The sequence below is a fragment of the Schistocerca serialis genome, chromosome 2, assembly GCF_023864345.2.
Source record: "Schistocerca serialis cubense isolate TAMUIC-IGC-003099 chromosome 2, iqSchSeri2.2, whole genome shotgun sequence".
NCBI classification, from domain to species: domain Eukaryota; kingdom Metazoa; phylum Arthropoda; class Insecta; order Orthoptera; family Acrididae; genus Schistocerca; species Schistocerca serialis.
In genome coordinates this window covers 693,747,349-693,759,231 of record NC_064639.1, presented here as the reverse complement: position 1 = coordinate 693,759,231, position 11,883 = coordinate 693,747,349, and the positions used below count along the sequence as shown (strand labels likewise).

The 11,883-nt window shown below is 43.4% G+C and overlaps 1 protein-coding gene across 3 annotated transcripts in view; it reads right to left on the bottom strand.

The window, feature by feature from the left end:
* Nucleotides 1–1,906: 1,906 nt before the first annotated feature.
* The window catches only part of LOC126457836 (mucin-2-like), a 103,152-nt gene continuing 93,175 nt past the window's right edge, over nucleotides 1,907–11,883 (bottom strand). For all 3 annotated transcript variants that reach the window (XM_050094468.1, XM_050094467.1, XM_050094469.1), the window contains one exon: nucleotides 1,907–2,060. In XM_050094468.1, coding sequence (XP_049950425.1) covers nucleotides 1,924–2,060 — 137 coding nt within the window. In that variant the 3' untranslated portion in view covers nucleotides 1,907–1,923. The remainder of the gene's footprint in view (nucleotides 2,061–11,883) is intronic.

The following is an 11,883-nucleotide window of genomic DNA, read 5'->3' as shown; positions in this document are numbered from 1 at the left end:
CAAAACACCATCGATATGGGCTTTTGGAGCCAAAGGCCCATTCGTGTACCCTTGATGACTGCACGACACAATGCTTTATGCCTCACCTGGACGAGTTAAGACCAACATTGGACTGTTGATGACTGGAAACAAGTTGCCTGGCCCGATGAGCCTCATTAAAAATTATATCAAATGGATGGACATGTACAGGTATGGAGACAACTTCTGAACCCATGGACCCTGCATGTCAGCAGGGCACTGTTCAAGCTGGTGGAACTCTGTAAAGGTGTGGGGCATGTGCAGTTGGAGTGATATGGAACTCCTGATACATCTAGATACAACTTTGACAGGTGACACATATGTAAGCATCGTGTCTGATCACCTGCACCCATTCATGTCCTTCGTGCCTTCCAACAGACTTGGAAAATTCCAGCAGGACAATGTAACACCCCACACATCCAGAATTGCTACAGAGTTGCTCCAGGAACACTCTTGTGAGTTTAAACACTTCTGCTGACCACCAAACTTCCAGACATGAACATTATTAAGCATATCTGGGATGCTTTGCAAAGTGCTGTTCAGAAGAGATCTCCACCCCTTGTACTCATACACACTTATAGACAGGCCTGTAGGATTCAGGATGTCATTTCCCTCCAGCATTACTTCAGATCTTAGTCGACTCCATGCAATGTCGTGTTGTGGTCCTTCTGCATGTTCTTGGAGGCCCTACACAATATTAGGTTCGTGTACCAGTTTCTTTGGCTCTTTAGTGTAGTTCAGCATCTATTCCCAGAGGGAGCTTTTGTACAATCCCAGTTCAACTGATAGTGCTATATCTACATGTTGCTTAATCATAATTTACAGAAGTCATCAAAGGGCCAGAAACTGTATAAAAATTTCATACCAAACAAATTAGTGTATTTGTGCTATTTTTTACCTTTTTTGCCCCTCAATAATCTAAAAGAATTGTATTTGCAAGTTTCATGGCGTATTACTATGATCTGTTATCATCTATCACATGTTGTGGAAGTACTTAAAAATAAGTCTGATGTGTTACCTATGTAGTTAGATGTTGACTGTACATATTTTTAATATAACTAGGAGTACTATCACCTGTGAGTGATTTATGTATCTTACAATATACTCTAAGCGTCATAAAAATGCAGACAATATACCGTATGGCTTTTGACCATTCCTGTAATGCCTAGTTTTTTCCCAAAAAATTATCTCTACTTTTGACAACAGGTTTCCATTACCATTTTTCGATATTCATTAGCTTTGCTCACCATCAGATAAATGACTGATTTTTAATTGACAAGATGATAAATTTTGTGTTAGTAAATATCTGCAATCAGATGTGCAGATCAGTGAAAGCAACAAAAAGTGGCTTTTAAAGAAAGTAAGAATTTGTTATATTTGCATATAAAAAACACGTGTAAAGGAAAGTTGTTTAACTAATACAAAATCAGAAAACAATTGTAAAAATGCGAAATCTATCTTCTCTAATATGATTCTTCTCTGATATGAGACAATAACGGGTTCTCCATTATTAACTAGTGCATTAACATTCGGCAACAGAAATGTATAATGTTTCTGATGGTCTCCCAATCAGCTTCCTGAGAACACTGATTTGTTGATAATTGAAATGTTTCCTATTGTTTTACTAGACACCAATTCCAATATTCAGCACTCAATGACACTGACGTTTCATAATATAACTAATAATTTTTCATAACGAACTGTCAGAGAACTACAGTTACCTGCCAAAATCTGTAACTTTCAATTTTTACCACTGCTTTCAAGGAAATAGTTGCTGATTAAACATGCCTGACTGATGCAGGCCAAGTCTTACTGATTAAATCTTAAAGTAGTTTTATGGGTTATTTTATGAAACATATAACCAAATAAATAATATCACTTTTGGTGGTTGTAAATGTCAAGAAATCAGTTTATTTTTTTACTGAGAGGGTTGGTCATTTTACCCAAAATCAGTGTTACATGAGTCTCCTTATCAAGTACAAAATATAAAAATGGATGCGTTGCATAAAATCTCTCGATTGGTCCATAAGCAGCTAGCTCACCTGTGAAAACAAGCAAATAATTTTTATATTTTCATGCTAAAATAAACATTCCTATAGTATGAAATTTTTGTAAAGAGAGAAATGTTCAATTTATTTTTAAAAAAAGCCTCCAGGAAACAGTTATTATGTTACCGTATTTACTTTGATGAAGTTTCAAAATTGAGAAAGAAGTGTTCCTTTCTTTTTGCTATTTTGAAACATGCAAACATGTAATGTACATCTTCCAAAAGCTCATAATACATGAAATTCTTACTGTACAAGAGTAACTACAATGAAAACCCTCTTAATTGTGCAGATGGGCTATACAGTAATATTATTTTTTCAAAAGTGTTTAACTTATGTATGGCTTACATAGTCTGTGGCTGCTGTGAATTGTTAAGTGACTATGTAAGTGTGACAAGCAGCCACAAAAACTGGTTGATGACAGTGCAGGTCAAAGTATGGTACAAATTACCACAGTAAACAAATAAGGATGAAAAAAAAAACAGTGAAGAAGTTTGTTAGACTTGAGCAAGTAAATGATTTGTATTGATTGTTAGGAGACACCTGATTAATGATTATATTTTGAAGCTGAAAAATTACAGAAAAATCCTAAGATAAAATTTGGAGAGGTTCATATGATCTGAGAATAAGGACATTGATTTAGCATTTATTGTGATTTGAACAAGATTCATCAATATTCCAATCATAAAAATAAAAAAGATTCATGGAATATTTCTTGTAGCAAATTATTTTAAAGTCATCTTTTCCATTGTGTGTCTAATTAGCAATTACTGTACCAACATCACCACTACTGTTGTTCACAAGCATGGAGTAGAAACAGTTAGAGAAAATTACTTCCTCATGGTGAAAGATCTACCAATTTATTGGTAGAAGTATTTAATAACTATGAGATATCAGTAATGAAACATGGACAGAACTGCAAAAGTCAGTCAGAAAAAAAATATAACTTGACAAACTGGGCTGAATGATCCAGCTAATCACTGAATTGCCAACAGTGAAGATGGGTGTTGATCTTTCAACTTTACTATTGTATCTGTTGATGTTATTTGCAACTAAGTACATGTCAAGTAAAGGTCAATCATAAAAAGTAATATTTATTTATGAATCAAAAACTGATATTATTACATTCTCTTCAAAGTTCAGATAAATAATTTGGGCCTACGTGGTTTTCAGTTGAGCTGTTGTCCATAGAGTTGTTAGCAGGTTTTTGAGGTGAAGTATTATTAAGAATCCCTAATGTTTTTGTGACACTATTAGCTAGATTTCACAAAGAACAATGACCTTTTCCAGTCTTCAGGTTACTTAGAAGTAACAATTATTTTCAGGTGAGTGTTAGTTATATAACAATACAGACAGAGTATGCTCTTGTGGCGCCGATAGGTCACATCGGCAACGTAAAGGATGATCTTTGAACACTAACTGCTCTGACAAGCCACCATGTTAATAGTCCAGTCAGCCTTTGTACCTTGTACAGTGTACACGTGTAGCTTTCTTTGTGCTGAAATATATGTATGTATAAACATTTATGGGAACAGTTTGTTGCATATACAGTTATCCGTATTCCCATTTCCCATATTGGTGACCCTGAATTTTCTATGTCTTCCGCGACTTCCGTGCTGGCTGTGTGGAATCAACAGGTTTTACATTCGGTGCCATGGCTGCCTCACCCAACATTTTATATGAGGATTTGGAGGCTCAGCTACTACTACCAGGCCACTCTAATCCCCTGCCAGTGGTTGTTGCACCACTAACGGACAGTGATTCGCAATCTCCAACAAAGTTAACCTCAAACTTTGCAGCTCTACAATGGCCAAGTGGTACGCCGTTACCTGAGACAATGGACTCAGATTTTATGTCACCGGACTGTGCATGCCAACATGTGAAAGGTGAAGTGGACAATTTCCAGAAACGTGTAACGATCAATCACTTGTGTAGTGTTCAAAGGGACACAAATTTGCACACGTGCTTTGATCCTTTACATGCTGCAACATTGGTTACAGTAGTGCTGTGTGCAACGCCATTCATGCAAAGCGCTCACGCAGTCAACTGCTATCAAGCTATGCCAGTTTCGCCTTCCTCACAATTTAATAACAGACGTTTTTATACATCAAGTTCGCCAGGCTCAACCACCAGATCTGTCACCCAGTTTCTCGACCACATGGGTTCAAGCACACCCGACGGTGCTTCACCATCCAGGAATGTTGTACCATGACAATGTGACTGCCAGCAGGTTTCACCAGTGATTTATAGTTCTACCGCACCAGGTGTGTTTCCGATGTGTACAGAAAACTCTTGATGTTGCTACACCAAGTACCAAACCATCCCCCCGCCAGCCTCCCCTCACTCACGGGGAGCCCCAATTCCGACCATAAAGTCAGTCGCTCCTTCTGCAGTGCCGTCTGCACCTGCCGTGCTGGCCTTCCGCATCATTTCCAAGGTGGACAAATTAAGTACTGTGCCTTTAACCAGTTTACGGGCCTACCTCACACACCGCTCATCCGTTCGTTCCCATGATACTGACTGTGCTTGCCACATCATGCTTCCATGACTCATCAGGGACATTTCAACTGGCCATTGCTCGGGACATGTTTGCTAGTAACATGCCCACGCCAGTAATGTTGGGTTACAGGACAGCCTATCTACTCTACTCTACATCCATACTCCGCAAGCCACCTGACGGTGTGTGGCGGAGGGTACCCTAAATACCTCTATCGGTTCTCCCTTCTATTCCAGTCTCGTATTGTTCGTGGAAAGAAGGATTGTTGGTATGCTTCTGTGTGGGCTCTAATCTCAATGATTTTATCCTCATGGTCTCTTCACGAGATATACGTAGGAGGGAGCAATATACTGCTTGACTCCTCAGTGAAGGTATGTTCTCGAAACTTTAACAAAAGCCCGTACCACAGCTACTGAGCGTCTCTCCTGCAGTCTTCCACTGGAGTTTATCTATCATCTCCGTAATGCTTTTGCGATTACTAAATGATCCTGTAACAAAGCGCGCTGCTCTCCATTGGATCTTCTCTATCTCTTCTATCAACCCTATCTGGTACGGATCCCACACTGCTGAGCAGTATTCAAGCAGTGGGCAAACAAGCGTACTGTAACCTGCTTCCTTTGTTTTCAGATTGCATTTCCTTAGGATTCTTCCAATGAATCTCAGTCTGGCATCTAATTTACCGACGATCAACTTCATATGATCATTCCATTTTAAATCACTCCTAATGCATACTCCCAGATAATTTATGGAATTAACTGCTTCCAGTTGCTGACCTGCTATTTTGTAGCTAAATGATAAGCGATCTATCTTTCTATGTATTCGCAGCACATTACACTTGTCTACATTGAGATTCAATTGCCATTCCCTGCACCATGCGTCAATTCACTGCAGATCCTCCTGCATTTCAGTACAATTTTCCATTGTTACAACCTCTCAATACACCACAGCATCATCTGCAAAAAGCCTCAGTGAACTTCCGATGTCATCCACCAGGTCATTTGCGTATATTGTGAATAGCAATGGTCCTATGACACGCCCCTGCGGCACACCTGAAATCACTCTTACTTCGGAAGATTTCTCTCCATTGAGAATGACATGCTGCATTCTGTTATCTAGGAAATCCTCAATCCAATCACACAATTGGTCTGATAGTCCATATGCTCTTACTTTGTTCATTAAACGACTGCGGGGAAGTGTATCAAACGCCTTGCGGAAGTCAAGAAACACAGCATCTACCTGTGAACCTGTGTCTATGGCCCTCTGAGTCTCATGGATGAACAGCACGAGCTGGGTTTCACACGACCGTCTTTTTCGAAACCCATGCTGATTCCTATAGAGTAGATTTCTAGTCTACAAAAAGTCATTATACTCAAACATAATACATGTTCCAAAATTCTATAACTGATCGACGTTAGAGATATAGGTCTATAGTTCTGCACATCTGTTCGATGTCCCTTCTTGAAAACGGGGATGACCTGTGCCCTTTTCCGATCCTTTGGAATGCTACGCTCTTCTAGAGACCTACGGTACACCGCTGCAAGAAGGGGGGCAATCCTATCACAGGACAGCAGGCCTTCTAAGATACGCTTAAGGTAACCCCACCCCCCACCCCTCCCCCGTGCTTGTGGAGCACCTTTTCGAGTTACATCAGGTGACTGACAACAACTCTAAATTTCTATGTCTCGTCACGCACCTCCATGACCACTCAGATTTAATTTGTGACCTCCTTTCGCCACCACTGCCACCAAAATACGAGTTTGCCAAGAAGATAATATTGGACCAACTCGCCTGCTCACCACAGGAATTAATAAAATAATCAAGATCCCGTACAAGGAACACCTGGGGGACCCCACTCCGTCACAACTCTGGTGCCGCCTTCGGCTACTTGTGAGTGAACACACAATGCCAGACGTTACGCTGTGGGTGGTATAGTATGCCAAGTTACCTGCTGACCTGCAGATACACCTGCTACTGCACTCTTTCGAGCCTAACATCTCTCACCTTTGCATCGCGGATCAGCTGTATGCACTACTGCGACAAAAACCACCAGCACACCTCTCACCGCTAGTTGGCACTACGCCTCCTGTTTACTGGCCATCTGTGGGCAGAGGCAGGACTCGTTCTGCCTCCATGCCATCTACACCACTGGGCAGAACTCATTGGCTCTCTCCTCTTTCTGAGCACTCAAGAATTGCACATGCACCATACGTCGTTGTTTACATTCTGGAAGAGATCAACGAGGACAAACCTCCTCTGCTATCACAATCATCGCCACCGCCACATCTGGCTCATCCTTACTGTTGGTACCACAAGATTTTCGGGGATGAGGCCAAGAAGTGCAGATTACCTTGCCAGCATCCAAACGCCAACCACAGGATCTAAAAGACGCTGAGTCCTGTGGGGAACTTCACAGGCATCCTCAAACATTGCACTCCATCCACTCGTCCTCTCAGCCGAGCAGTCATTTATACGTGACCGACATTTCATCCAGACTTGTTTTCCTAGTCGACACAGCCGCTGAAATGTCCATCATACCTACATTGTTGGCTGCTCCCGTTTTTTCACTGACGAAGTTGCTTTTACATGCTGTCAATGCATGAACATTACAAACTGTCTGCTCTGCTAAAGTTATGGTGCATCTGTCTCCTTCTCTACATTTCCCGTGGACTTTTTACATCCCTGACATTGACTAACCAATTCTTGGTATGCATTTCTTGTCCCATTATAAACTCTCCCCGAACATAGTCCAAGGTTCAGAGCTACACCACTCTTCTGACACTCAGTTACCGTACTCAGGCACTTGTGCTCGTCATCCTGTTTCTGTTGTGACACAGATTTGGTTTACGAGTGCTCCACCCTTGCGGACAACATTGTGACCTGTGTCACGAATCTACTGTCAGAGTATGACACAGTGGTGCAACTTCGTCGGCAAAACAACGAGTTGAAACAACACATTGCTCACATTTTCGACAAGCTCACCGCAGCTCATACCTCGCTGCTGCAACTGCAATCCAAGTTCCTTCACCTGATCAACCTTCATCAGCAAGCACCAGCACCAACATTTATCAGGTTAGTTCAAAAACATTCATTGCATGTGACGATTCAAGTTCAGTGATCTCAGCACCCACCACACACCTGCTACAAGCAGTGCGATGTGTTTCAAACAGTGCTTCTAATGACAGTCGCATGCGTGATGCGAACACACCCCACCACGCAGGCAGCCGCCCAGCATGTTGGTAAACATTCCCCCTCTCTCATGTGCCACCCACGTGATTCGGCGGCCATCGCCATTCCCCGCATGACGCCACCGCTTCTCTCGCCCGCGCCAGTTACTCAAGGAGTACTCAAGGCAAAGCTAACAACAGACAGTCGCTGCGCATTCCGATCCGCTCCTTGCTGTGTGTGCAGCCAACCTCTCTTAACAAGCACACGCCATGCTCATGTAATAGGCATGTGATTTTCGTGCTGCCTTTTCCCGCTCGCGCTAATGGATATGCCTCATCGCGCCCCACTCATCCCAAAACTTCACATCAGGATGTTACTCAGCCTCGTGTGCAGTTATCAGTCTCTTCCATCACTGACGTAATGACACACAAGATAATTACCACTGCCAGCCCCCCTATTAGGCACAAGGTTAGACGCCTCAACCCCATTAAGTTGCGTGCGGCCTGGAAGCAAATTAACGAACTTCTGGAGGCAGGCATTCTACAGCCATCGGACAGCAATTGGTCTTCACCGATTCACCTTGTCACCAAACATGATGGTTCTTTTAAAATGTGTGGTGATTACAGACACTTAAATGCTCGTATCATCATGGACAATTACCCAGTGCTGAACATAAACGATTTCATGTATATGCTATTGGGCGCCGCAATGTTCAGTGTGATTGACAGTATACGTGCCTATCAACAGATTCCAGTAGCGCCGGAAGACATTCCAAAGACTGCTATCATCACACTGCTCAGTTTGTTCCAATACAACTTCATGCCATTTGGTTTAAAGCATGTGGCACAAACGTGGTGATGTTTCATTGACTCAATCCTATGACGGTTCGAGTTCTGCTTTGCATACCTGGATGACATCTCATTTTCAGCAAGTCGACAGAGGACCATGAAGATCATTTATCCCATGTCCTCCAGACCTTGAACTCCAACAGTGTCAAGGTCAACAAAGATAAATTCCAATTGCGCCGGTCTTCTGTGACATTTTTGGGTTACACGGTCTCAGCAGACAGAATACAGCCTCCCAAATCCTGTATGTGCAGGCCATCACGTCATTTCTACCCCCAGCTATGTACAAAGAACTCCGACAGTTCCTGGGTACTATAAATTACTACCGCCAACATCTACCTTCTGCCGCCGCCATGCAGGACCCGCTGGCGGACTCGATTCCCAGCAAACATTCTTCAGGCCTTAAGTCAGTCCATTGGAGGCCTTCAGGGCTCTAAAGACAGCATTAACTCTTGCTGTTGTGCTCACCCACCCCGATCTGTCTGCCAAGTTGTTCATCACTACGGACGCTAGCGACATCGCAGTTGGGGCAGTATTACAGTAACGCAAAGGTGACATGGTTTCACTCCTTCGTTTCTTCTCTAAAAAACTGTCTACAGCACAGAAGAAATATTCTGCTTTTGATAGAGAATTCTGGCGGTCTATGAAGCCATCAAACACTTTGGCTCTGACATCAAGGGCCTTTCTTTATTCATCTTTTGACATGGTCTCTCAGTTTACTATGGACGTACACTACATCAAAGGCACGGAAAATATCACCCCCTGATTCATTTCACAGATCAATACTGTCTCACGCATCATCGATTTATCTGACCTTGCCTCTCTCCAGGCCTCTGATGAGTAATATCAAGCTCTCTTCATGAATCCTCAGACATCGCTTGTGTTTACCAAAGCCAAGTTCCCCAGCGTTTTGGATGAAGTGTGGTGTGACTCTTCTACTGGCACTTTGCGAACATTGCTCCCTCCCACGTTGCACTGACAAGTCTTCGATGCCTTGCATAACCTCGCCCAACCTGTCGTCCACACCACCACATGCCTCATCACCAAGCATTTTGTTTGGAAAAATGTTAAGCAGGACTGTTAAACCTGGGCACGCAGCTGCATTTCCTGCCAACACAATGAAATCGGACGCCACACCTCTCCCCCCCCTTGGCAAGCTTGACATTCCGCAAGAATGTTTTCGTCATGTACATATCGACCTTATCAGCCCTCTGCCATTGTCAGAGGGCCACAGATATATCCTCTCCACAATCAACCGCATGTCTCATTGGGTGGAAGCTGTTCTTTTACCCAAGGTCACAGCAGAAACCATGGCCAAGGGATCTGCCTCATCATGGATCGCTAGGTTCGATTGCCCGTCCGCCATCACCACCGACCAGGGTTGACAGTTCAAGTCTGCACTTTTCAAGATTCTATGTAACCTTTGCAGTAACAAAAAAATTCATACAACAGCCTACCACCCGCAAAGCAATGGTTTAGTGGAACGATGGCACCGCACCCTTAAAACAGCACTCAGGTGCCATGACTGCCTCTGGTCTGAGGTGCTTCCTTGGGTGTTACTCGGTCTCTGTTCGACCTTTAAACCTGACTTACAGGGAACCATCTCTGAATTCGTTTTTGGTGAGAACCCAGTTCTACCCGGGGAACTTATCCTGCCTTAAGCACTCGTGGATTTCCCCACCTCCCCAGATTTTATTAGTAGAATGCGCATCCACTTTAGACATGCACGGTACACCTGCCTGTCAGCCATTCCTCCCCAGACACTTACGTGCCAACCGGACCCATCATATGCTCCCACATTATGCTCAGGGCCGATTCCATTAGACAACCCCTGCAATCCCCATACCTCAGCCCCTTTTGAAGGACTCCAGAGGGGCGAGACGACGTTCGACATTATGGTTAAAGATCACCCACAGACTGTTTCGCTACACAGGCTCAAGCCTGCTTTTGAGGACTCCGACACCTCTCTGCCATCCCAGTCAGACCATCTGGACGAATTTTCCATTGCCGAGCCCGATAATGAATTAGCTAATCCCATGGTAGGTTCTTCTCCTTCCGATGATTCATCACCGCAGTTCGCGGGTTTCCCAAGCAAGTCGTCATCAACCCCATGCGCAGTGTTTGATTATGTTTCATCTACTGGAGAGATTTCCGCCCCAACTTTCAATTTGCACTGCAATGTACCACCTAACAGTGTCGACAATGTGTCGATTGTCACTTTCGACGACCATATGCTCGTGCTCCTTACAGACACTGCAGACTTGACACTCAATGAGGAACTAGATGGAAAGATAGTGCATAGCCTGTCCCTCCCCAGAGAGTGTGACCCATCAAGAGTTCGTGCATTCATCTCCTCAGACGGCTCGATCTGCATTAGGGGCAGGCATGCTCACACGCCGCACCCCTCCCCACATCTCTACTCCTGGGCCGGCCAACGCATTGCCTGCCCCCGCTGGCTGTCTGATTACAATGTGGATCTGCATCCCATCACCACACCTTCGCACACCATCCTGACTGAGCTGGAGCTTCCAGTCGTTTGCCTGCCATCTCGCAATACTCACTTCAATGCTGACGCCCACACGATCTCCCCTCAGGCTTCACAGGCCATACTCTGTACTGTGGAGGGGGGGGGGGGGGGGCTGTGTTGTGTTGATAGGTCACATTGACCACGTAAAGCATGATCTTTGAACTGTAACTGCTCTGACGAGCCGCCATGTTATTAGTCCAGTCAGCCTTTGTACCTTGTATAGTGTACACGTGTAGCTTTCTTTGTGCTGAAATATATGAATGTATAGACATTTATGGGAACAGTTTGTTGCATATACAATTATCCGTATTCCCATTTCCCATACTCTAAAAAAAGGAAAAGAACCTTAGGGTCAAACTAAATATAATTCTACATGAGAGGTTGTCCTCAGTTGTGGGCATATTTTATGTACTCCTTGACACATTCTTATTTTACAAAAGGAGGTCTACTGGAATGAGGTGGAAGTCTAGAAGAACTAGAGGATAGAGAATGGTTAAAGTAATAATGGTTTTGTGATGTCTCACGTTCACGGGAACACAAAACTGCACTGCAAAAGTTACAAGAAGTAATGCTAAGGGAAGAAATAATGGCAGATGTGATACCAGCATCAAAAGCAAAGTTGACAGTTTACAAAATAAATAAAAGTGTTTCTCAAAAATCAACTACACAAAGAAAAGATAACTATAAAGAAGTTGAGATGCTAAAGAGAAGAAGAAGACTTTCAAAGTTCAGGCAAAAGAGACGTCAAGGAACGGTAAGCCTAAAAGTTGGTCATGCAAATAAGGA